Source organism: Anolis sagrei, chromosome 5 (assembly GCF_037176765.1).
Source record: "Anolis sagrei isolate rAnoSag1 chromosome 5, rAnoSag1.mat, whole genome shotgun sequence".
Classification (NCBI taxonomy): Eukaryota; Metazoa; Chordata; class Lepidosauria; order Squamata; family Dactyloidae; genus Anolis; species Anolis sagrei.
In genome coordinates this window covers 86,259,382-86,287,035 of record NC_090025.1, presented here as the reverse complement: position 1 = coordinate 86,287,035, position 27,654 = coordinate 86,259,382, and the positions used below count along the sequence as shown (strand labels likewise).

At 42.4% G+C, this 27,654-nt stretch overlaps 1 protein-coding gene across 15 annotated transcripts in view; it reads left to right on the top strand.

Annotated features, from left to right (window-relative positions):
* Nucleotides 1–27,654, top strand: part of MAGI2 (membrane associated guanylate kinase, WW and PDZ domain containing 2) — a 1,143,898-nt gene that overhangs the window by 965,624 nt on the left and 150,620 nt on the right. For 14 of the 15 annotated variants that reach the window (XM_067468832.1, XM_067468841.1, XM_067468836.1 and 11 more), the window contains one exon: nucleotides 8,810–8,999. In XM_067468832.1, the coding sequence (XP_067324933.1) occupies nucleotides 8,810–8,999 (190 nt within the window). The remainder of the gene's footprint in view (nucleotides 1–8,809; nucleotides 9,000–27,654) is intronic. The other variant, XM_067468833.1, reaches the window with a different exon arrangement.

Here is a 27,654-nt window from a genome sequence, read left to right as displayed (position 1 = left end):
CAAAATTGATAACACAGCTATTAGCTTGTAATACTTCGTTGGTCTTTCTTCAATGTGTAGCGCAGCTTGTCTTGAAAGTATTTGAAACAGAGACTTGGCTTTAAGAGAAACTCTAACAAGTTTATTGAAGTATAGAAGAAGCCTGATGGTTTCAATGTTTCTTAACTCCTAGAGGCACATTTCTTTAGAGGTTACATCTATAACATTTCATAAAACAACTCTTGAGAGAACTGTTCCTTCCACTAGACAGGTTTTAAACTTATTTTCCTTCCAAATGTGTTTCTTTCCGTAACTGATCACTTCAGGTACTCCCTAAGTTATTTCTGTAGCAGTAAAGATGCTTGCTAGGTTTCTCTCCCCCTTTTTGCTCATACACTAACTACTAATCTAAATAAGTCAACTTGACTTCTCTAAACCTCACAGGCTAAAAGCCTAAATCTTCCTTGTTCTCAACACAGTAGAATCAGCCTTTCCCTGTAGCTCTCTAACTACAGACTGCTTCCCTGATTCTCAACACTGTAGAACCAGCCTTTCCTGCAGTTCTCAGACTGACCGCTTTAAAATGCCTGCCCTGCCAAGTGGCAGTTGGCTCCACCCCTTTTTCCCATGGCAACCCAGCTCAGAGTGAGCTGAGCTGGCTACCATCCCCCCAGTTATGCTATTTTAAATACCCTTTTAAAACATCTATCTATAATTATACATGACTGAAAGTTAAAATTCACACTTCACAATGAGCAAAGACTGTAGAATTAATGCCGTTTGACACCACTTTAACTGCCATGACTCAATGTTGTGGAATTGTGGGAGTAGTCATTTTAGAAGATCTTTAGCCTTCTCTACCAAAGAGTGTTGGTGCTTCACCGGATTATAAATCCTAGGATTCCATAGCATTGAGCCATGCTAGTTAAAGTGGTGTCAAACTACATTGAACATGCACCTTAAGTGATTACAAGGGGGAGAGTCCTGTTTAAATGAGGGTTTCTTACCTATGGCCCCGGTAGCGCAATGGGTTAAACCCTTGTGCCAGCAGGACTGAAGAGCAACAGGTCAGAGATTCAAATCTGGGGAGAGTGCAGATGAACTCCCTCTGTCAGCTCCGGCTCCCTGTGCAGGGACATGAGAGAAGCCTCCCAAAAGGATGGTAAAACATCAAAACATCTGGGCATCCCCTGGGCAAGATCCTTGCAGATGGCCAATTCTCTCACACCAAAAGCGACTTGCAGTTTATGAAGTGGCCCCTGATACGGAAAAAAAACCCATGGGCTAAATGTAATATTGCCCGTTTCTGGTATACTTACTGAAATGAAAGGAGTGTAAGTGTTACCATCCTTTGAAAGTAGCCTCACGTCAATACCAAGCAAGATTCTGGAAAGGATCGTTAAGAAAATGATATGCAAGCACTTCGAAACGAATGCAGTCATCGCTAATAATCAACACAGGATTTATCAAATACAAGTGATTCTAGACTAATCTGATTTGTTGTTTTTGGTTTTTGGTTGTTGTTGTTGTTTTTTATAGTTACAAGCTGGGTAAATTCAGGGAATGCCCTGGATGTAGATTACTGGATTTCAGTAAGGCCTTCGACAAGGTCCACCATGACCTTCTGGCACACAAACTAGTCAAGTGTGGGCTAGGCAAAACTACGGTTAGGTGGATCTGTAATTGGTTAAGTGAACGAACCCAGAGGGTACTCACCAATGCTTCCTCTTCAACCTGGAAAGAAGTGATGAGTGGAGTGCTGCAGGGTTACATCCTGGCCCGTTCCTGTTCAACGGCTTTATTAATGACTTAGATGAAGGTGTGCAGGTACAGCTGTACCAGGAGCTCCAATTTTGTTTGCTTTGCATTGAATGTTTGTTGTAGTCTTAAGTTTCAGGGACTCTGCAGATAGGTGGCTTCTTTTGGCTGCAATCATAGGGCAAGCCACCTGTCAATTATAGTTAGGTTCCCTGGTCCCGCCCCCTTTTGGGTTTTGGAGAGAATAGGAGCCAGTTTGGGTTCAGTCCACACAGAGAAGCTTCCATGCAGGACATAATTTCAAGAGCTCCTGTAGAAAGCTTCGTCTTCTACGGCTTAGCTGGGGAGATATACAGTCTACAGCTTGGCCGGGGTTATACAGCCCACAGCTTGGCTGAGGATCATACAGCCTTACAGCTCCTTTGCTGAGGAACTTCAGTCAGCCATCACCGAAACCTGAACTCCTTTTTCCCTGGAAGTCTACTAAGCTCTGCTTGGTAAGGGTCACTCGCGGAAGCCAGAAGCAGTTGGTACCAGGTGTAGGGGCTCCACGCCATCAGAGGCAAAGACAGACTGCCCAGATTAGAAGTTAAGGATTTCCCCATTAGTTACAGTTATGAAGATAGTGCCTGTTCCCTGTGGACAAGATTGAGGGAGAGCCAATGGACTGTTAAGAAAACTTTAAAGTACCTGTTTGTTTTCATCAATAATAAAGAACTTCGTTGAACCTTTAAGCAATCTAAAGACTCTGTTTTAAGGAAATCCAAGGGCCTTTAATCTGAGGCAGCCCCGGTGTCCCGTTGGGCACACGGAATTTATGTCCTGTCTACAGTCTTATGCACAGGCCCAGCGTGCGACAGCACAGAAGGGTTAGAAGGCAGGATCATCAAGTTTGCAGATGACACCAAATTGGGAGAGATAGCCATTACTTCAGAAGAAAGGAACAGAATTCAAAACCATCTTAACAGATCAGAGAGATGAGCCAAGACTAACAAAATGAAGTTCAACAGGGACAAATGGAAGATACTCCACTTAGGCAGAAAAAATGAAATGCAACAATATAGAATGGGGGATGCCTGGCTTGACAGCAGTACATGTCAAAAAGATCTTGGAGTCTTCATGGACAATAAGTTAAAAATGAGCCAGGAATGTGATGCAGCAGCTAAAAAAGCCAATGGGATTTTGGCCTGTATAAATAGGGGTCTAGTGTCTAGATCCAGGGAAGTCATGCTTTCCCGCGCCTGGAATACTGCACCTGGAACATTATCAAACTGAAAGACACAAGGCTTCTTGTAGGAATGGAAAGAACAGAGAAATGGAAAGTAGGTGAGATAGTTCTTGCAGTTGCAAACAACCCTGTCCTGTCATCAGAACATGCTTCTAGCAACAGAGCGAAAGAAAAGGATGTATGAAACAGGGGGGAAATGGAAGGCAGGGAAAGAACCGAGCTCTCATTTCCCCTCTCCTTGCCCTCTATTCTGCACTCCAAATTGTCCCTTTACATTTAAAATTGACAGCAGGTCTTTATTCGGCACATTTGTACATAACATGTACCTTGCCTTGGGGTTTGTTCAGTCATTTGTAAAGGAGAACATGAAACCACATTGTGAACTAGCAGAAGACAACTGGGAAGCAGTGAAGATCCATCTCGTAACAAAATGGATCTCTGTTACTATTGGATCTGACTTTAGCGTTTCCTTTCTATTATAGAAAGACAAAACAGATTTGTTCCAATATATTTATTTATTTAAAACTTTTATATCCTGGTCTTCTCAACCTCCGTAGAGGGACTCAGACCGGCTTACAGCAAGGATTCAATGCTAATCGTACAATTTAAAAACATCATATAATAACGAGTTAAAATACATATCGGTTAAAATTACAAAGGAGCCAAATCGCCAAGATAAAATCATGACCAACTCAGTCCGTATGCGTGGTTGATAACTTTCTTCTGTAGCCGGTTTCAACCATTACTCTGGGAATGCTTCCTTCCATAGCCAGGATTTCACCAGCCTCCTGAAGGACAGGAGGGAGGGGGCAGATCTGATCTCAATCGGGGGAGAGTTCCATAGCCGAGGGGCCACCACAGAAAAGGCCATGTCTCTCGTTCCCACCAGGCATAATTGTGAAAGTGGCGGGACCGAGAGCAGGGCCCCACCAGAAGATCTTAATTGTCTTGATGGTTCATTGGGAAGAAAGAATATCATACGAAAGCTGACTGGCACAACCTGGGGATCACAACCAGATACAGTGAAGACATCTGCCCTTGCGCTGTGCTACTCTGCTGCTGAGTATGCATGCCCAGCATGGAACACATCTCACCACACTAAAACAGTGGATGTGGCTCTTAATGAGACATGCCACATTATCATGGGGTGTCTGTGCCCTATACCACTGGAGAAATTACACTGTTTAGCTGGTATTGCACCACCTGACATCCGCCGGGAAGTAGCAGCCAATAGTGAAAGGACCAAGGCAGAGACATCTCCAGCTCATCCCCTGTTTGGGTATCAGCCAGCACGTCAACGACTTAAATCTAGAAATACTTTTCTAAGATCTACAGAGATACTCGCTGGAACACCTCAGCAAGCGAGAGTCCAAAAGTGGCAGGCTCAAACCCAGAACCTCAACCAATGGCTGATACCAAATGAGAGACTCCCCCCTGGGCACACAGAGGACTGGGCGACTTGGAAGGCGCTGAACAGACTGCACTCTGGCACCACAAAATGCAGAGCCAACCTTCAGAAATGGGGCCACAAAGTGGAATCCTCGACATGTGAGTGTGGAGAAGAGCAAACCTCTGACCACCTGCTGCAATGCAACCTGAGCCCTGCCACATGCACAATGGAGGACCTTCTTGCAGCAACACCAGAAGCACTCCAAGTGGCCAGATACTGGTCAAAGGACATTTAACCAACTACCAAACTCACACATTTTGTATTTTCTCTGTTTGTTTGCTTTGTTCTGTTAGAAATGTAAAATAATTTGACTGGTTATCCTGACACGACAAATAAAAAACAAATAAATAGGGGAGAATACATTCAAATAGGTAAACTGGGCCGGAACCATATAGGGTTTTGTAGATTAAAACCAGCACTGTACTGGGACTGTGTTCCTAAAGGAATGTTCTCAGCCATTTTCATATGTGCTTCCCATTTGTGACAAATGAGACGTGGTCCAAGCTTCTGTCCTAACTTTGGATTGCTCATTGTTTGTGGCAAAGTTTCTGGTTTTGCTTTTAAATTATCTGTGAAAAATTTAATACGTTGACATAAAGGAGATACCAAGACTTGTGTGATTTATTCCCCTCTCTTTTGGTCTTTTTCACCTTCCTTCTCTTTTTTCCCCCTTTAATGTGCATTTTTGCCATTAAATGCCTGGCTTATTTTATCTGCCCATTTCTTCTAGTACAAGGTAGTGCAGGTACTGGGCCCGGGCCTGGATGCTGCCGTGGGCTAGATGAGAGCAAATTAGCTGCATTCTGATAAATGGACAAGATTGGTAAAAGTTCTAGGTAGGCAATCTAAAATGGATAGAGTTGCAGGTAGGGAATGGTCAGAGATCAATTTCTATTAATAGTGGCCCAGAGTGCTTGGGGACAGTTTTAGATGGCCTGCCAGTACTGTGCTGTTGCACGCTGGGCCTGTGTATAAGACTGTAGACAGGACATAAATTCTGTGTGCCCAACGGGACGCCGGGGCTGCCTCAGATTAAAGGCCTTTGGATTTCCTTAAAACACAGTCTCTAGAACAGGGGTCGGGAACCTTCGGCCCTCCAGGTGTGGTGGACTTCAACTCCCACAATTCCTTGAGGCTCGACATTCGCCCCAAAGGCTTACCTTGGCCCAACGAGGTTTGTTTGGCTCTTTTTCATGGAGGACGGGCAGCAAAGGGGGAGAGACGAGCGTAACGTAGCTGTGCAGATGGCGAGGAAGGATGCGGAGCCCACAGACTGGCCTCGGAGGGAGAGAGCGGGCGGAAACCCCTGCGGGCAACGCGCCTCCTCGCCGCTTCGGCCCTTAGCAACCGCCCCGCATGGACCCCCTCCCTAGCAACGACGCCGGCTGAGTGACGAGGAGGAGGCGCGTTGCCCGCAGGGGTTTCCGCCCGCTCTCTCCCTCCAAGGCCAGTCTGTGGGCTCCGCATCCTTCCTCGCCATCTGCACAGCTACGTTACGCTCGTCTCTCCCCCTTTGCTGCCCGTCCTCCATGAAAAAGAGCCAAACAAACCTCGTTGGGCCAAGGTAAGCCTTTGGGGCGAATGCCGAGCCTCAAGGAATTGTGGGAGTTGAAGTCCACCACACCTGGAGGGCCAAAGGTTCCCCATGCCTGCTCTAGAATGTTCAAAGGTTCAACAAAGTTCTTTATTAATGAAAACAAACAGGTACTTTAAGGCTTTCTTAACAGTCTATAGGCTCTTTCAATCTTGTCCACAGGGAACAGGCACTATCTTCATAAACTGTACATTAACTAATGGGGAAATCCTTGCCTCTGTTGGCGTGGAGCCCCTGCACCCGGTACCAACTGCATCTGGCTTCCGCGAGCAACCCTTACCAAGCAGAGCTTTGTAGACCTCCAGGGTTGACTGTTCTAAGTTCATAGAACTTACTACCAAGAGAGACCAAGATAGCCACATCCCTGTTTGCCTTTTGCAAGCAGGTAAAGACCTTTCTCTGCTAGCAGGCATTTGAGAGAGGATAGGGGCATGCTGTTGGGGAGGTTGTGAGTGGGATTATGGGGAAACTGTGAGTTTAAATTGTATTTATTGCATTTTAATTTTATATCCACGCACTACTATTTGCATGTTTTTTTTATTTTTGTATTTGATTTGTTTGAAATTGTGATTAGTTTTTGTGGTTGTTAGCCACCTTGGGTCCCCACAGGGAGACAGGCAGAATATAAAGAAAGTTAACTATTCTTGTTGTTGTTGCTGCTAACATTTTTAAAATCGGTTTTATTGAGTGCTGCCCTGAGAATTTTTCCTATCAAGGAGACACAAATATTTTAAGTATTTTAATAAGTACATCAATAGGTTGTTTCATATTGACATTCACAGAATCAAAGAGTTGGAAGAGACCTCATGGGCCATCCAGTCCAACCCCCTGCCAAGAAGCAGGAATATTGCATTCAAATCACCCCTGACAGATGACCATCCAGCCTCTGTTTAAAAGCTTCCAAAGAAGGAGCCTCCACCACACTCCGGGGCAGAGAGTTCCACTGCTGAACGGCTCTCACAGTCAGGAAGTTCTTCCTAATGTTCAGATGGAATCTCCTCTCTTGTAGTTTGAAGCCATTGTTCCGCGTCCTAGTCTCCAAGGAAGCAGAAAACAAGCTTGCTCCCTCCTCCCTGTGGCTTACTTTTACATATTTATACATGGCTATCATATCTCCTCTCAGCCTTCTCTTCTTCAGGCTAAACATGCCCAGCTCCTTAAGCCGCTCCTCATAGGGCATGTTCTCCAGACCCTTGATCATTTTAGTCGCTCTCCTCTGGACACATTCCAGCTTGTCAATATCTCTCTTGAATTGTGATGCCCAGAATTGGACACAATATTCCAGGTGTGGTCTAACCAAAGCAGAATAGAGGGGTAGCATTACTTCCTTAGATCTAGACACTATGCTCGTATTGAGTTTTTATTGAGTGCTGTCCTGAGAATTTTTCCTATAAGGGAAACACAAATATTTTAAGTATTTTAATAAGTACATCAATAGTTTGTTTCATATCGACATTCAGAAAGCTTCATGAAAAATACAGCCCAGATTTCCATTGTTTTGGCATTTGTTCAGGCTGTAGCAATTGTTCTTGTTTGTGTCTCCTGAGAGAATAGCTAAACTAGAACACAAAATATGTTCCAGTTATTAATAATGACATTTACTGTTTATAAAATACCTACACTAGTATAGCCAGGGGCAAGTAGTATTGTAGTCCCATTGGACTCAGCATGACTTACTTTTAGATGGGCATGTATTAGATTGCACTGTAAAATGTCCAAGAACTGTGTAGCTCTATGGAAAGAAATGACAGAGATTTGTCTTGCAGAATTTCTAAATCATAGAATCATAGAATCAAAGAGTTGGAAGAGAACTCATGGGCCATCCAGTCCAACCCCTTGCCAAGAAGCAGGAATATTGCATTCAAATCACCCCTGAGAGATGGCCATCCAGCCTCTGTTTAAAAGCTTCCAAAGAAGGAGCCTCCACCACACTCCGCGGCAGAGAGTTCCACTGCTGAACGGCTCTCACAGTCAGAAAGTTCTTCCTAATTTAATAAAGATTATTTTTTTAAAAAAAGAAAGTTCTTCCTCATGTTCAGATGGAATCTCCTCTCTTGTAGTTTGAAGCCATTGTTCCGTGTCCTAGTCTCCAAGGAAGCAGAAAACAAGCTTGCTCTCTCCTCCCTGTGGCTTCCTCTCACATATTTATACATGGCTATCATATCTCCTCTCAGCCTTCTCTTCTTCAGGCTAAACATGCCCAGCTCCTTAAGCCGCTCCTCATAGGGCTTGTTCTCCAGACCCTTGATCATTTTAGTCGCCCTCCTCTGGACACATTCCAGCTTGTCAATATCTCTCTTGAATTGTGGTGCCCAGAATTGGACACAATATTCCAGGTGTGGTCTAACCAAAGCAGAATAGAGGGGTAGCATTACTTCCCTAGATCTAGACACTATGCTCCGATGGATGCAGGACAAAATCCCATTGGCTTTTTTTTGCTGCCACATCAGAACGCTTCATGAAAAATACAGCCCAGATTTCCATTGTTTTGGCATTTGTTCAGGCTGTAGCAATTGTTCTTGTTTGTGTCTCCTGAGAGAATAGCTAAACTAGAACACAAAATATGTTCCAGTTATTAATAATGACATTTACAGTTTATAAAATACCTAAGCTAGTATAGCCAGTGGCAAGTAATATTGTAGTCCCATTGGACTCAGCATGACTTACTTTTAGATGGGCATGTATTAGATTGCGCTGTAAAATGTCCAAGAACTGTGTAGCTCTATGGAAAGAAATGACAGAGATTTGTCTTGCAGAATGTCTAAATCATGTCTACTTGTTTTTCTACCATTTATTATAGGTGATGGAACGATGGGAGAATCAAGGCAGTCCACAGACGAGTCTATCCGCTCCAGCTATACCACAGAATATCCCCTTCCCACCCACCCTTCACAGGAGTTCTTTTCCTGATTCAACAGAGGCCTTCGACCCAAGAAAACCTGACCCATATGAGCTGTATGAGAAATCACGAGCTATTTATGAAAGTAGGCGTAAGTGAAAACTATGGTCCCCCACTCTGCAGAGCACTAGAGAACTTCAAACATTGGCCTTTACATGTTCCAGAGCTAGCACAGAGGCATTGGTGATTCGACCAAAACAAACCAAGCAACAATTCTAATTATTTTTATTAGTACACGCTTTGTGTACTTATCCTAAATTTCCCATCTAAAATTCCTACTGACAATTTAAAGTGGTAATGTAGATGGAATTGCACAATAGCCATGCCTTTCACTTTGTGCTTGTCATCATTTGGTGCCATGTAAATTGCCATTTTGTTCTGCTCTGGATCTCCACCCAATGCCCTCTTACTTTTACAACACAACTTTTGTTTATATTTCCAAAGCATATTGATTTTTTAAAGCTTCTGTAAATTGAGATCATAAGTTAAAATTGAAACCTCAGATCTTCACTAATATGATATATCTTTTCAACTAACAAGTTATAATATGATGCCATATGTGAAGCTTGTTTCCAGATCTTTCTGAACAATTTTTTCCGGATTTGAAAAAGAGAATGTGCATGCTTTTTGCTATAAAATGCAATTTTCCAAGCCATGTACCAAAGTGGTTTGATACATTTTGATAGTGTTGATCTGTACGTAATTTGCTACTCTGAACCAACAATGTGCTGCCACCTATACCTATTTTTTCAATTTTGGGAGATTTATTTCAAGTATTTGTATCCTGGAGCCCCCGGTGGCGCAGTGGGTTAAAGCACTGAGCTGCTGAGCTTGTTGATCGAAAGGTCGCAGGTTCGATTCCGGGGAGCAGCGTGAGCTTCTGCTGTCAGCCCTAGCTTCTGCCAACCTAGCAGTTCGCAGTCCATCCTAAACCAATAGTAAGGTGTTGTTGGGCTTGGCCACATGTAAGCCGCTCCGAGTCCCTTGGGGAGATAATAATATTTAATTATTATTATTATTATTATTATTATTATTATTATTATTATTATGGTAGACAGGGCAGCAAAGTGGAGAGCGACAACCAACGTTGACCTGGTAAGGGAGGACACAAGCACTTGTACAAAACCTGTGGGATAAAGGAGACTGAGGAAGGGATAAATAAGCAGGAGGGATTGTACAAACATCAGGTTTAGGACTAAGAAAGGCATTTCCAGAGTTCTCTCTGACATTAAGTCTCCAATCCTATGCTCATTTCCTTTGGAGCAAGCCCTGTTGAACTCAGCTGGGTTTACATTTTTACAGATATTCATTTTTATTTTATTTATTTATTTATATCCTGCCTTTTGTCCAGCAAAGCATTCATATACGATTGCACGATAAGTGTACTTTAAATACACTATACATGCACACAAATCATTTTTCATTATATTAGACCAAGTATCCATGTCTTACTGATAACATCATAGTCAAGTGTGTTGCCCAGCCAGCGGATCTTAGCCACATCCTCTGCACAAGACACACAGACAAGAGTAGAAATGAACAGAAAAATCTTTACTCCTAATAGCAGAGATGAAACACAAACTTGCAATGTTGCATACAAAAAACAAACAGTGCAAGAAACTTACAGAGGAGAAATGCCTCTAGAACATGGCTCTATAGCCCGAAAAAACCCACAAGAACCTAACTTACATAGTGTTTGTAAGGAACATAAAATTAGGCTTCTTCGTCTTAAGTCAGATTTTTATTTGTCGTGTCAGGGCAACCAGTCAATTATATTACATTTCTAACAGAACAAAGCAAACAAAACAGACAAAATACAAAATTTGTAAGTTTGGTAGTTGATTAAATGTCCTTTGACCAGTATCTGGCCACTTGGAGTGCCTCTGGTGTTGCTGCAAGAAGGTCCTCCATTGTGCATGTGGCAGGGCTCAGGGTGCATTGCAGCAGGTGGTCAGTGGTTTGCTCCTATCCACACTCGCATGTCGAGGATTCCACTTTGTGGCCCCATTTCTGAAGATTGGCTCTGCATCTCGTGGTGCCAGAGCGCAGTCTGTTCAGTGCCTTCCAAGTCGCCCAGTCCTCTGTGTGCCCAGGGGGAAGTCTCTCATTTGGTATCAGCCATTGGTTGAGGTTCTGGGTTTGAGCTTGCCACTTTTGGACTCTCACTTGCTGAGGTGTTCCAGCGAGTGTCTCTGTAGACCTTAGAAAACTATTTCTTGATTTAAGTCGTTGACGTGCTGGCCGATACTCAAACAGGGGATGAGCTGGAGATGTCTCTGCCTTGGTCCTTTCACTATTGGCTGCTACTTCCCGGCTGATGTCAGGTGGTGCAATCCCGGCTAAGTAGTGTAATTTCTCCATTGGTGTAGGGCACAGACACCCGTGATAATGCAGCATGTCTCATTAAGAGCCACATCCACTGTTTTAATCCACAGTGGGTTAAGTCAGATGAGAAAGCAAAACATAAACCTTGAGCAAACAGCTATTCCACCATAGCCTCCTTTAGAGCAGCATAACGGCTTCTCTTCAACCTGCTCCTCAGAACAGAACCTTTGAGCATAGATCTCTTCAGAGAAAAAGCTCTCCAGAACTGTATTCTAAAAATCTGTAGTTATACCCTGTCAGGTGTGGTCCAAGATTGCTAGTTGACCTACATTATCAGCTGCACATAATAATTACCATCATAAGGCTTTTTTTCAACACACACACACTTGGTCCTGCTACAACTTACTGTAACAATGTGAACTTACTTTTATTGGATTATACCTTCTAACATTTCCATCAGCGAAGACAGAATGTGCACTTTAATTGGGAAATGGGTTGTATCGCTTACTTAGATTAAGAGAAAAACCATGTAAAATTGTAGAGACAGACTGAAAAGATTAAGGCAAGATTTACAAAAAATGGAACAGTGTTATTTTCCATCCTGTGAGCTCAAAATGTTACATTGTCCAGACCTTCCTTCAATTATTGTTCTGTTTTGAAAATTGGCTGCTGCATAGAAATTGAAAGTTTCCCTGCAGATTTCTAGATTAAAACATCAATCATGCACCAAACGATAAAGTTGACAGAAATCCACACACAAATACAGAAGCATGCAGTGGAAAATCCTTTATGCTTTTCTTTCCAGGAAAGAAACATTTTTCAGAGAGCCAGTTTTATTTTATTTTGTGTCAAAAACATTGCATACATAAGTATAAAACTGATAAAAATAGGAGCACAAGTGGCTAAATAATTTTTGAGCAAAACCTGGCAACAGCAATCTCATTGTCTGTAGCTTTAAACAATTCTTCTTCTGTACATGAGGCAGGGCATTGTGGACAAGCATACAACAGCAGAATTGTTTGTTCTGCTCCAAAGTCATACAAGGTGGAGGATTCTTTTAGATCAGTGTTTCCAGGCATGTAGCCGGGGGGGGGGGGGGCTTGAGGGGCTTCAGCCCCCCCCCCCCCCCTGAAATTCTCATGGCGGTTCGCGAAAAGGCCTTACTGGTGCATTATTTAAACTGTTATGTTTATTCATATCATGATCTGATCACCATACTCAATATATCCCATATGCATGGAGGTATTGGGGTAATGATACAAAAGGTTTGCTAGGCTAGACCCTCTTTCACTCAGACTCAGCCCCCCCCCTGAAACTCAGCCCCCCCCCGAAACCCCCCTGAAAAAAATTCAGCCCCCCTCCCCGAAACAAAATCCTGGCTACGGGCCTGAGTGTTTCTCAACCTTCCTAATGACCCCTTAATACAGTTCCGCATGTTGTGGTGACCCCCAAACATAAAATTATTTTCGTTACTACTTCATAACTATAATTTGGCTACTGTTATGAATCGTCATGTAAATATCTGATATGCAAAATGTATTTTCATTCACTGGACCACATTTGGCGCAAATACCCAATCCGCCCAAATTTGAATACTGGTGGGGTTTTGGGGGAGGGTTGATTTTTTCATTTGGGAGTTGTAGTTGCTAGGATTTATAGTTCACCTACAATCAAAAAGTCTTCTGTACTCCACCAGCAATGGAATTGAACCAAACTTGGCACACAGAACTCCCATGACCAACAGAAAATACTGGAAGGGTTTGGTGGGCATTGACCTTGAGTTTGGGAGTTGTAGTTCACCATCCAGAGAGCACTGTGGACTCAAACAATGATGGATCTGGATCAAAATTGGCACAAATACTCAATATGGCCAAATGCAAACACTGGTGGAGTTTGGGGAAAACATACCTTAACATTTGGGAGTTGAAGTTGCTGGGATTTATAGTTCACCTACAATCAAAGAGCATTCTGAACCCCACCAACAAGAGAATTGGGCCAAACTTCCCAAACAGAATCCCCATGACCAACAGAAAGTACTCTGCTTTCAGATAGCATTTGGCAACCCCTCTGACACCCGTTCACGACCCCTCCAGGGGTCCCGAACCCCAGGTTGAGAAACACTGTTTTAGATGGTTCAGTTTTGCCAGGTTGTCTTTTGATCTGCCCATTCCACTTCTAAGTCTGTCCTGGGATTTCCAAGTTGACCATTCCTGGTTTGCCCCTGGAGGCAGACCCTTGTGGAGGACCATCCCCTGGTTTATTTATTATTATTTTATTTATTTCCAGTATTTCTATCCTGTTCCTTCTCAACCCCCAAAGGGGGACTCAGGACAGTTTACATTTGGCAGCAATTTGATGCCGCTACATATAACAGAGCAATATAATAACAATTAAAACAATAAGTAAAACATTCATTAAAACGGTATTAATAGCCATATCATCATTCCAGTCAATTCTATATCCAGTTCCATGTCCAAAGTGCTATCTATGACTGTTGTCCAAAAGCCTGGTCCCAGAACCATGACTTCAATTTCTTCCTAAATGACAGGAGGGATGGAGCCTATCTTACCTCAGTGGGAAGCAAGTTCCACAGGCAGGGGGCCACAGCCAAGAAGGTCCTGTCTCTCGTCCCCACCAGACACATTTGTGACGTTGGCAGGAGCGAGAGCAGGACCACCCCGGATGATCTTAAACTGCAAGGTGGGAGATACATTCGGACAAGTAGAGGGAGATACATTCGGACAAGTAAGCTGGGCCAGAACCGTATAGGGCAGTGGTTCTCAACCTGGGGTCCCCAGATGTTTTTGGCCTACAACTCCCAGAAATCCCAGCTAGTTTACCAGCTGTTAGGATTTCTGGGAGTTGTAGGCCAAAAACATCTGGGGACCCCAGGTTGAGAACCACTGGTATAGGCAGAGGCGGCCCTAGGTAATTTTCAATGGTAAGCAAACAGTATTTTGGTGCCTCCCCCAACCAATCACTAATATATATTTTCTGTTCATCATGGGAGTTCTGTGTGCCATATTTGGTTCAGTTCCATCATTGGTGGAGTTCAGAATGCTCTTTGATTATAGGTGAACTATACATCCCAATAACTACAACTCGCATATGTCAAGGTCTATTTTCCCCCAAGGGCGCCTCAAGGGCGCCCCTGGGCAAAATCAACTATACTGCAAATGCTTACGTTGCGTAATGGGTTGAGCCGCCCCTGGGTATAGGGCTTTATAGGTCAAAACCAGAACTTGAGCTCAGAACTTGAGCTCAGAAGTGGACCGGCAGCCAGTGGCGCTAGCACAACAAGGGGGTGGTATGCTCCCTGTATGTCGCTCCAGTTAGCAATCTGGCTGCCACCCATTGGACTAGTTGTATTTTCCAAACAGTCTTCAAAGGCAACCCCACGTAGAGTGCATTGCAGTAATCTATTCGGGATGTAACAAGAGTGTGGACCACCATAGCCAGATCAGACTTCCCAAGGTTTAGCTGCCCAGAGGGATGCTCTTGCTGTTACAGGGGGAACATTAAGAGGAGTAGTGGTTCTCATGAAGCTTTTGCTTGATTTGAGTCTACTGGGAGGGGGCTGATAGCCATGCAGTGGATGGCTTTCACAATGTTCAACCTTATTTCTCTCACAGTTAGCAGCAACTTCTCTTGTGAGAGAGTCAGTGTGGTATACTAGTTTGAATCCAAAGTTTGAATCCCCACTTAAAACACAGATATCTACTGGGTGGCCTTGGGCAGGCCATAATCTCCCAGCCTCAGAACAACTCTGTGAAGAAGACCCCATGATAGGTTTGCCATAGAGTTGTCCTAAGTCAGAAATTACATAAAGGCAGATAACAACAATATCACTTAGTTTTGATTCTGATATTAAAATCTATTTTGACTTTATTAGTACAGGCTTCTAGCAGTCCACATTGCAATCCAAGACTTAAAAGTGACGTAAAAGTGCCATCAAAAAGGAACACAATAAAGTAATGAGAATATCTGATTGAAATTGATATACAAACAGATGCAGTTTTAACCTATTAAAATGAATTGCTAACTCAGTTTTCAATTCTGTACCCACTTCACTGGTAGTGATATGCTCATCATTGCAAATTCTTGCCACATTAGTCTTTCTGATAAAAGAACTGACATATGTATTTGAAATTACGAGACTTGTTTAATTTTAGTCAGGCATACACGGAAATCCAGTCCAGGTCTTACACAAAGCCAAAACAGAGAACGGCAGCTCAGCAGCTAATGCATAAAGATCAACACAATACAATCCAGAGAAAACCCTCACAGTTCTAGCCCACCAAAGCCACGAATAATCTGGTTTAAATTTACATTCACAGAAGTCTTCCCAAACACATCTTCCTAAACACAGCTCCCAGGAACAGACACCCATCAACACCTTGCTGACTGCAAGGAGTCCCCATTTCCCAACCCATCTTTTATTTACAAATCTTCCTCGGAGCTGGAACTAGCCAATGCCCTGCCAACTCCCCTTGCAGCTGAAGCCCCTTGCCCCAATTCCTCTTCCGAACTGGAATAGGACAATGCCCCACCATTTCTCCTTCCACCTGAAGCCCCTTCTCTCCATCTTCTATCCAAATCCATAACTCCCCAAGATTCAACCGGATCCCCAGTGTGCCAATCCTCTCCTCCAGAGAAACCCACAAATGTATAGCTACTTGTGGGCTCTTCACAGACGGCCTGAACCTCCCGTACTTTAGTCCAATCCATTTCTTCATCCTCTGAACTTGCCATACCACTCTCTTCAGTCACAGACCCATTATTCCCTGCGAAGCCCACAAATGATTCATCATCACTGGATTCCATTAGTATTTCCCGGATCCGCTTTCTCTGTTGCTCCTCATCTGAGTCTTGCTCACGAGTAGTCTTTCTTCCCCTCCTAATACTCCCAGTAGTATCACTACTCAAAGACTCCATCACAACATCAGGTGTATGTAAATATCCTAAAATTGGGGGCAGGGATCAAAATCCAAAGCACTTTTGGTCCTAAGCATTTTGGAGTAGGATTTTTGACTTCTATTATTATGATATAACACGATGTACAAAATTTCTTTAAACCCTGAATCCATATAAAACAAACTATTACTTCACTTGAAACAGATCTAGTATATGGAGTCTTAGACTGCATCCTTTTCCTATTATGTGTTGTACTCCAGAGCTGGAAACAGGGCCCTCTTGTCATTAATACACCACACCTTGGTTTAGGAAAAATACAATCCTTTTTTGAATGATGAATATAAAATAGATTGAAGTCCAAAGGTAAAACAGCCAAAATGAAACCGCAAACAGAAATGTACAGAAAGCTTGCAGAAAATCCAAAGCAGTAATGTCTAGACAACTCTCAATAGAAATCCATGAACAGATTAGTCCCAGCTAATCTCGCTTGAAGCCAGAAATTCCCTTAGAGACCAGACTACTGGAAACTGGAAAACTCAGGAGGTTTGTACTTGATATTAACGATGCTTGGTCTGAGGAAATCCCCCTCACAGGCACTCTTAAATCCCAAAAACTGATTCCAGCTAACTCTAATCTTTGGTTTCAGTTGTCGGATTCTCTCAGACCTACGTAAACATTGAGCCTCCCTGCGGTTCTGGCTTATCTCCAAGCTGCGCCTGTTATCATTGACCCGACCAGGTGTCAAGTTATCTTGTAAGCTTGGGCCAAGAGAAAAAGGGAGTGAATTTTCTTCTCTTGGTCTGACCGAAACTTTCTCATGAGAACTTGGCTTTTCCCTTGAAGCCTCTAAATCAAAGCCTGTAGGATTTTTACTGCCCAAAGTGTCTCCATCTTGAGCCTCGTCCTCATTGATTACTTCAACCTCACTATCCAAGCTAGGCCTAACAACATTAGCATCAATCTTAGCATCAACATTGGCATCAGCATTGGCATCAGCATTGGCATCAGCATTAGGCAATACAATCAGAGATTCAGGTTCACACACAGGCTGAGTCCCAACACTATGGAAAAGAACGACTAAACTTTTACATGTCAAGATTTATTAATAACCTTTCTTGTAAATGACATCCTCATGCATTTTAATGCATGCCTCACACTTTATACATCCTCGCATATAAGTGCAGGTGATAAATTTAAGAATTAGCTAAGTATATATGCAATCAAGCAAAATGGTAGAAGAGTATTTGTAATGCATCTACAGAAGAGTGTAAAATAAAGTAGACTGTTAAGTCGCTAGAGTATTCCCAGAACATGAACATAAATTTTATGCTTTCAACAGTATTAGAAGGAAGATTAAAGAAGAAAGCATACCTGGCTCCGAGTCTTCAATTTCCATGAGTTATATCCATACAGGAGACTAGGGTGCAAATTCTAGTTTTACGTGGTTCATCTCCAGGCATTATTATTGTTTTAGTTGAGAGAACAATATGCTCAGAAACTACAGCTGGTCCAAAGAGCTGCAGCCAGGTTGCTCACTGGGGCTGGCTATAGGGAGCAGACAGCCCCCCCCCCCCAATTGAAGCAGCTCCACTGACTGCCAGTCTGTCACTGAGCACAATTCAAAGTGCTAGTTATGACCTTTAAAGCCTTAGATGGTTCAGGTCTAGGTTATTTGGCCAGTCGTATCCCCTTGTTACAACCTGTCTGGGCCCTGAGATCTTCAGGAGAGGCCCTTCTCTCGGTCCCACCTCCATCTCAAGCTCAGTTGGTGGGAATGAGAGAGTGATCCTTCCTTCTTTGTGGTTGCCCCTCGACTCTGGAACTCCCTACCTAGGGAAACTAGAATGGCCCCTTCCCTGCTGTCCTTCCAAGAGCAAGCTAAACCTTTTTATTCAGGCAGGCTTTTAAAGATGAAGGTGTTTAAGACCATCAAGGGTTGCTGTGATTTTGTGATGGGATTTTAAAAGCTTTTATGGTTTTAATCTGGATTGTTTTAATATTAATGTTGGCAATCCCTCATAGTCCGAGGATGATGGTCCTCCAAGTGTAGTATCCTTAGTCCGTAGGGTCCGTAGGTGGCTGTGGAGCCCTATTCTTGATCTGCATCTTCTCCCACAGTGAGGGCATCGGTTTCCAGGTGGAAGGTGCTCCCGTTCGGGGTTGGCTCGACGCACCTTCCTCTTGGCACGTTTCTCTCTTTCACCCTCCCTTCGTGCCTCTGCAAATTCTGCAGCACTTCTGGTCACAGCTGACCACCAACTGGAGTGCTTACGGGCCAGGGCTTCCCAGTTCTCAGTGTCACCCACACTTTTTCAATGAATGAACTTGGTGTGTCAGCTCAGGTCCTCCCTCTTTAAAGATTTCAGCAGGGATCCCATCGGGTCCACTGGCTTTGTTATTTTTTTGTTAGCTGATGGCATTGCTGACTTCTTCCAAACTAGACAGTGCTACAAGCTCATCCTGGGGTTGTTGTTGTGGGATTTGTGAGAGAACCTCTTCTGCCACATTGGAATTAATGTTGTTTAATGCTGTTTTAATATGTGTACTTTTGTTTTTTTTAAGTTGTATTGAAATGCTTTTAGTTGTGAGCTGCTTTGAGTCTCCTGTATGGATATAAAAACAGGATATAAACAAACATAATAATAATAACAATAATAATAATAATATCAGGTTTTATTTATTTATTTATTCCGAGCGCTTCTACCCCGCCCTTCTCAACCCCCTAGGTGGACTCAGGGTGGCTTACAAAGGCACAATTCGATGCCTAACAGTTCACAAAATACAATATACAAAATACAATATAACAACAACAATTATAACTAGTTAAACAATCAAATTAATACAATAGCAGCAATAAAATCATCTTGTGGTCAACATTCACCAATTCATAAGTCCATAGTCCATCCAGCATTATCATAGTCCTTTCCTACTCTGGTTGTCATTGTCCTTTATCCATCTGCCAGCTTACCCAAAGGCCTGGTCCCATATCCATTTTTTTAACTTCCTTCTGAAAGAGAGGAGGGATGTTGATGACCTAATTTCCCCGGGGAGTGAATTCCACATGCGAGGGGCCACCACCGAGAAGGCCCTGTCCCTCGTCCCCACCAGTCTCACTTGTGATAAAGGTGAGGCCGAGAGCAGGGCCTCCCCAGAGGATCTTAAACTCCGAGGTGGGACATAGAAGGAGATACGTTCGGACAGGTACGCTGGGCCAGAGCCGTATAGGGTTTTGTAGGTCAAAGCCAGCACTTTGAATTTGAGGATTTAGCTGGGTGTCATCTATCTACTTTGTAGGTAGGGCGATTAATAAGTTATTAAATGATGATGATGATGATGATGATGATGATGAAAGGACTGTTTGTAATGTGGCTAGCAGGGCAGCAGTTTGTCACAGTTTGCAAGGATTAACTGACTTGTTATTGCTTCTTTCAAAAACTCTCTAGAGGTGTCCATGTATTTAGACTCAGTCCTCCATACCAACAGATTCAACCATCCATGCATTAAAACAAAGTTTCCAAAAGGCCGTTTTATATCAGAGACACCATTTTACTAGACCTTTGTATATAATGAGTAGGGCTGGGCGGTTTCATTCGTTAATTTCGTAATTCGTTATTGATTCGTATTTAAATTAGCTTACGATCCGATATTGAGCCATGCAGGAGCAACTAAAAATCGAAACGAATTTTTCAATTTATTTCGTAATTGTTTCGTAATTGGTTCGTAATTGGTTCGAAATCGTTTCGAAATTGTTTCGTTATTATTTCCATATGTCTGGTGCAAGTTTTATAGTTGTTGTTTGTTTTATCAATGATAAAAAAATAAATTATCACACCAACAGTCAACAACAGAGGGAGAGGGAAGCTTCAGAAGTTCCCCCTGTCCCATTTGGAGGGTTTTTTAGCATATTGCGCAATCACGTCCGCCATTAACGAATCAATTCGAAATTTACGAAATTTCATAAATAACGAAAAAAAATTTAAAGAAAAATTCGGAATTCTTTTAGAAAATGAAACGCAATGGACCCCTAAAAACGAAACGAGTTTAGAAACAAATTTTTCCGTTGTTACCCAGACCTCATAATGAGATTTAGGAAGATAGATGCTTTTGAGCTGTGGTGTTGGAGGAAAGTTCTGAGAGTGCCTTGGACTGCGAGAAGATCCAACCTCCAGGAAATAAAGCCCGACTGCTCATTGGAGGGAAGGATACTAGAGACAAAATTGAAGTCCTTTGGCCACATCATGAGGAGACAGCAAGAGAAGACAATGATGCTGGGGAAAGGGGAAGGCAAAAGGAAGAGGGGCTGACCAAGGGCAAGATGGATGGATGGCATCCTTGAAGTGACTGAACTGACCTTGAAGGAGCTGGGGGTGGTGACGGCCGACAGGGAGCTCTGGCGTGGGCTGGTCCATGAGGTCACGAAGAGTCGGAGACGACTAAACGAATGAACAACAACAAACATCCAGAGATTTTAATGTCTTACCTACTGGGAATCCTGGAACCAAACTCTGTTCTGCATCCCCTTTCTGGCTAGAAGCAAGCAGGTTCCTTTTCCCATCTACCTAAATAAGTGAGAATGAATAATCTTCTCATTTCACCTTGACTGGAACAGCTCTTTTAATTAAGATTTCTTTCCAAACAAGCAAACATTTTTTTTCTCTCTCTCAACCAATGTGTGCATATTTAAACGGCAAGCTGTGAGCTACTCAGGAGAATCCACACTGTTTAACACTTAATGACATTATGAATGATTGTCCCCAGGTTTGGGACTGAAAATTTCAGGGCCTGTGATGATCCTGAACTGGCAGCCGTCCTGTCCATATGGTTTAAAACAGAAGGAACACTTTGTAAATATTATTATGATCTTTCATGTATCACATTGAGAGAACAATGTCATCAGATTTTGAAGACATATATGGGGCAGCTCATCCATGAAAGTATCACCTTTCTGCTTTGTAAGCAAGTTGCCTTATCAAGCTGGGAATTTTTTTGCCTGCAGTAATAGAAATGAAGGGAAAATCCTTAAAAGATCATGTTTTACATTGTCAGGCAAACTAAGAAACGATCCTGACAGATTAGAGAGATGGGCCAAAACTAACAAAATGAAGTTCAACAGTGACAAATGCAAGATACTCCACTTTGGCAGGAAAAACCAAATGCAAAGATTCAAAATGGATGACGCCTGGCTCGAGAGCAGTACGTGTGAAAAAGATCTTGGAGTCCTCGTGGACAACAAGTTAAACATGAGCCAACAATGTGATGTGGCGGCAAAAAAAGCCAAAGGGATTTTGGCCTGCATCAATAGAAGCATAGTGTCTAGATCTAGGGAAGTAATGCTACCCCTCTATTCCGCTTTGGTTAGACCACACCTGGAATATTGTGTCCAATTCTGGGCAACACAATTCAAGAGAGATATTGACAAGCTGGAATGTGTCCAGAGGAGGGCGACTAAAATGATCAAGGGTCTGGAGAACAAGCCCTATGAAGAGCGGCTTAAGGAGCTGGGCATGTTTAGCCTGAAAAAGAGAAGGCTGAGAGGAGATATGATAGCCATGTATAAATATGTGAGAGGAAGCCACAGGGAGGAGGGAGCAAGCTTGCTTTCTGCTTCCCTGGAGACTAGGATGCGGAACAATGGCTTCAAACTACAAGAGAGGAGATTCCATCTGAACATGAGGAAGAACTTCCTGACTGTGAGAGCCGTTCAGCAGTGGAACTCTCTGCTCCGGAGTGTGGTGGAGGCTCCTTCTTTGGAAGCTTTTAAACAGAGGCTGGATGGCCATCTGTCAGGGCTGTTTGAATGCAATATTCCTGCTTCTTGGCAGGGGGTTGGACCGGATGGCCCATGAGGTCTCTTCCAACTCTTTGATTCTATGATTCTATTATTATCTTAATTTCCTTCACATTTGTGAACTTTTTAATTTCTTGTAGAGAAATTGTGATATTTTAATGAGGGATGTCATGATCTAGAATTTTAAGGTTGTTTTATATAATATGGATTATATTTTATATCCAATCAGTCCATAATTCAGGAAATAAAGCCCAACTACTCATTGGAGGGAAGGATAGTATGGGCAAAGATGGAGTACTTTGGCCACATCATGAGAAGAAAGGAAAGCTTAGAGAAGACAATGATGCTGGGGGGAAAGGAAGGAAAAAGGAAGAGGGGCCGACCAAGGGCAAGATGGATGGATGGCATCCTTGAAGTGACTGGATTGACCTTGAAGGAGCTGGGGGTGGTGATGTCTGACAGGGAGCTCTGGCGTGGGCTGGTCTATGAATGAGGTCACGAAGAGTCAGAAACAACTGAACGAATGAACCACAAATTATTTCATATGGAAATGTCCCCTTATAAAATCTTGACTGCGATATACAAATTAAACAAATCTGAATGGAGACCCTTTTATACAGTCTAGCACAGATAAATATAGCCAGGGAGGGAGGGAGGAGGAAGGGAGGAGGGAAAGAAAGAAGGGGGATGACGAAAGGAGGGAGGGAAGGAAATGAAGGGAAAGGAAATGAAGAAAGGGGAGGAGGAAAGGGAGGGAGGGAGGAAAAGAAGGAAAGGAAGAAGGAAGGAGGGACAGGAAGGAAGGAGAAAGGAAGGGAGGGAGGGAAAGAAGGGAAGGAAAGAAAAAAAGGAGGGACACGGAGGGAAGGAGGGAGGGAGGGAGGGAGGGAGGGAGGAGAAGGAAGGAAGGAGGAAGGAAGGAGGGAAAGAAAGGTGGGGGATGAGGAAAGGAGGAAGGGAAAGAAGTGAAGGGGAAGGAAATGAAGAAAGGGACAGAAGGAGAAAAGGGAGGGAGGGAGGGAGGAAAAGAAGGAAAGGAAGGAGGGACAGGAAGGAAGGGAAGGAGGGAAAGAAGGAAAGGAAGGAGAAGGAAGAAAAGGAAAGAAAGGAGGGAAGGAAAGGGAGGAAAGAAGGGAAGGGAGGGAGAGAAGGAAGGTCCTTCATTCAAGCACCATGGACCTTCCTTGCCTCCCCCTCCCCCTCCCCCCCCTCCTCCTCCCCCCCTCCTCCTCCCCTCTTTCCTTGCGTGGATGCGTGGATGCTCCGTTGCTGCTGACGTTGCTGCTGCTTTCCCAACAGGGAAAGGAAGAGGAGGAGACTGCTCTCCTGACATAGGAGGGAAAGAGAAGGGGCTGCATGCGGCATGCCTCCACCTCCACTACACTCGCTTGTGTGTGTGTGTGTGGCCATGCACGTGCACCTGGCTTTAACGGCTGGCTGTTTCCCTGTGAGGAGGAGGGGGGCATGGCCATGGGTCTCTGTAGACATGCAGTTTCCCCTGTGTTGACATGCAGTTTAGAAGTCCTTTCTGCTTTTTGTTTTCGTTTCTTTTTTGAGTGGAGAACATACATTGGGTTGTTAGGGACATAGTGTCCAAATTTGGTGTCAGTTGCCCCAGTGGTTTTTGAGTTCTGTGAATAGCACAAACGAACATTACATTTTTATTTATATAGATTAGGAAAACATTAAAACCAGTAACATTTGTTAAATAATCACATCACATGCCATTTCCAATTACATCACATAGCTGTTTCCAATTATCATAACAGTCATATGGTCCAGTTCGAAGTCCCTGGTGCTGCTGTGCCCACTAGCCGAAAGCCTGGTTCCAAAACCATGATTTTAGTTTTTTTCTAAAGGAAAGGAGGAAAGGTGCCGATCTAATCTTGCTGGGGAGGGAATTCCACAAGTGGGGGGTCACCACCGAGAAGGCCCTGTCCCTCATCCCCACCAGACGCGTTTGCGAGGCCGGTGGGACCGAGAGCAGGGCCTCCCCAGTAGATCTTAAATTACGAGGTGGAACATAGAGGGAGATTCATTCGGATAAGTAAGCTGGGCCGGAACTGTGTAGGGCTTTATAGGCCAAGACCAGCACTTTGAATTGTGCTTGGAAGTGGACCGGAGCCAGTGGAGCTGACATAGCAGGGGGGGGGGTGTGCTCCCTGTATGGCGCTCCGGTGAGTAATCTGTCTGCCGCCCGTTGGACTAGTTGGAGTTTCTGAACAGTCTTTGTCATGCTTTATCTCACAATTCAGCAGCAGATCATTTGCACAGCTTCAGCGCTTTCCAGTAGCTTCTTCCTGCACAGTATTTTCGGTCAACTGTTCCCACAAACTGCAGTCACTCTGGAACTCTTTACAGGCACTTGAGCACATGCCCGGCCATTGTCTGTTTTACTATTGTTTTCCCCTCCAATCTAGATGACACTACAAACTTACCACAGCACACGGTTATATCTTGTCTTAGCAGACAGGTTCCTTTAATAAATTACATAGAGCCTTCGGCAAACAGCATCACAGCACAAGGAGAGAAATATACACTGTACATGACTTCCTTATATACAATTCTGTACATTTACACATAGCAGTCACTGGTTGGTTCCCAACTCATTAACTTAACTCAAACCCAGGATTGCATCATTCACAATCACCTGGACTAGGCCAGAACACATTCCCCAAATGATTCCCTATATACAGTTAATGCATGACTCAGCATTTCCAATAGAAATCTATTAGCAGTGCATGACTCAGCTATATTACATTACAATACATTGCAAAACCGGACAGTCTTCAAAGGCTGTTTAAATCCTACATCTTTCATACATACTAGAAACTGTACTTTTCTGAAATAGCTTTGAATTCTGTCTGAAATTACAGGTTCTCATGTGGAATTATAGTTTCCAAAATGTCCCCGCAAGAAGAAAGACCAGATTTATAGCATGTGGAGGTTAATCCAGATGTGACACCAAACTTATCATTTGAAAGCACATTCGAAATTTGGCTCTTGGTTTGTTACAACAAATGGAAGTAGAAGTTTTCGCCATGATTGTAGTGTGCAGATGGAAAGTGCAACCATTCCTTCATCTCCTGTGATTAAGATGCTGTTTCGTTCTCTTAGGGCTAATAGCAGCACGAGGGAGGATTTTTTTTTCAAGATTGTAGGAGAGGGCTACACTTTCTTTTCACATACTGAGAATAGGACTAAATCCCACCCTCCCCTCATGTCTCCATGGACTGGTTATTAATTTTTGAAGAAATTCTGATGTGCTTCATCATGCCACATTTATCATCATGTCATGGTTGGCCTTAAGTCTTGATAAAATTGAAAATCAAGAACAATTGCAATATATATTTTCTCCACACTAGGTTAGGAGTGGCATTGCTACGGAATTTTCTAAAGCATATAAAATTTATTGTTGAAGGTTTTCATGGCCGGAATCACTGAGTTGTTGTAGGTTTTTTTGGGCTGTATGACCATGGTCTAGAGGCATTCTCTCCTGACGTTTCGCCTGCATCTATGGCAAGCATCCTCAGAGGTAGTGAGGTTTGTTGGAAATAGGAAGAAGGGTTTATATATCTGTGGAATGACCAAGGTGAGACAAAGGACTCTTGTCTGCTGGAGCTAGGTGTGAACTGACCACCTTGATTAGCATACAATGGGCTGACTGTGCCTGGAGCAAACTTTTGTTGAGAGGTATTTAGATGTCCCTGCCTGCTTCCTCTGTGTTGTTGTGCTGTTGCAAAAGTTTGCTCCAGGCACAGTCAGCCCATTGTATGCTAATCAAGGTGGTCCGTTGAAACATTCACACCTAGCTCCAGCAGACAAGAGTCCTTTGTCTCACCCTGGTCATTCCACAGATATATAAACCCTTTTTCCTAGTTCCAACAGACCTCACTACCTCTGAGGATGCTTGCTATAGATGCAGGCGAAACGTCAGGAGAGAATGCCTCTAGAACATGGCCATACAGCCCGAAAAAACCTACAACAAGCCCTTGAAACAGCAACCAAAAAGCCCACTATATGGTTCAGATATGTGAATGACACTTTCACTATTTGGAGCCATGGAGAAGAACTCAACGGGTTCCTGGACCATCTTAACAGCCTCCACCCAAACATCCAATTCACCATGGAAAAAGAAAATAAAGGAAGACTGCCTTTTCTAGATGTCCTAGTCATCCGCAAACCAGATCAACAATTGGGTCACACCGTTTACAGAAAACCCACACACACAGATAGATATCTACATAAAAACTCCAACCATCACCCAAGTCAAAAATTACAACAGCAAAACAACAGAGAGTAAACAATCAGGCACATCAATCACCTCTCAACAAAAGATTCCCCCAGGCACTTCCAAGCCATTAAATGCTAATCAAGGTGGTCAGCTGAAACATTCACACCTAGCTCCAGCAGACAAAAGTCCTTTGTCCCACCCTGGTCATTCCACAGATATATAAACCCATTTTCCTACTTCCAACAGACCTCACTACCTCTGAGGATGCTTGCCATAGATGCAGGCGAAATGTCAGGAGAAAATGCCTCTAGAACATGACCATATAGCCCGGGAAAACCTACAACAACCCAGTGATTCTGACCATGAAAGCCTTCGATAATACATTAAACCCATATAAAATTTGTCCAAATAGAAATTTGGGACTGTTGGATACCATGAAAATATGAAGTTGCCTGGAAATGTAAAAATTAGGCTTGGGTAACCACGGAAAAATTTGGTTCTAAACTCGTTTCGTTTTTAGGAGGCCCTTGTGTTTTGTTTTTTTTAAAGAATTCCCAAATTTTACTTTAAAAAATTTCGAAATATACGAAATTTCGTAAAATTACGAATCGATTCGTTAATGGCGGATGCAATTGCGCAATATGCTAAAAAACCTCCAAATGGGACAGGGGGAACTTCTGAAGCTTCCCTCTCCCTCTGTTGTTGACTGTTGGTGTGATAAAACAAACAACAACTATATTATATTATATTATATTATATTATATTATATTATATTATATTAACAATATGATTATATTATATTGTTGTATATTATATTATATATATAATATTATATTATATATTATTCTATTATATTATAATATGATTATATTATAATATGATTATATTATATCATTGTTTATTGTATTATATTATTATATATATAATATAATATTATATATTATTCTATTATATTATAATATGATTATATTATATTATTGTATATTATATTATATTATATTATTATATATATAATATGTAATATATATAATATATATAATATATTATATATAATATATATATAATATAATATTATATTATATTATAATTGTATATTATATTATATCACATTATATTATAATATATTATATTATATATATTACATTATATTATAATATATTACATATATTATAATATACAATACTATAATATAATAGTATTATAATAATATAATGTAATATAATATAATATATAATGTATATTATATTATTATAATATTATTATATTATTTTATTTTATTATATATTATATTATAATTGTATATTATAAAACATAATTACGAAATTACGAAAATAATTACGAAAATTGGAAAAATTGTTTCGATTCTTAATTACTCCTCACACTATTCCTGCATGGCTCGATATTGGATCGTAAGCTAATTTAAATACGAATTAATAACGAATTACGAAATTAACGAACTGGATCGCCCAAGCCTAGTAAAAATCT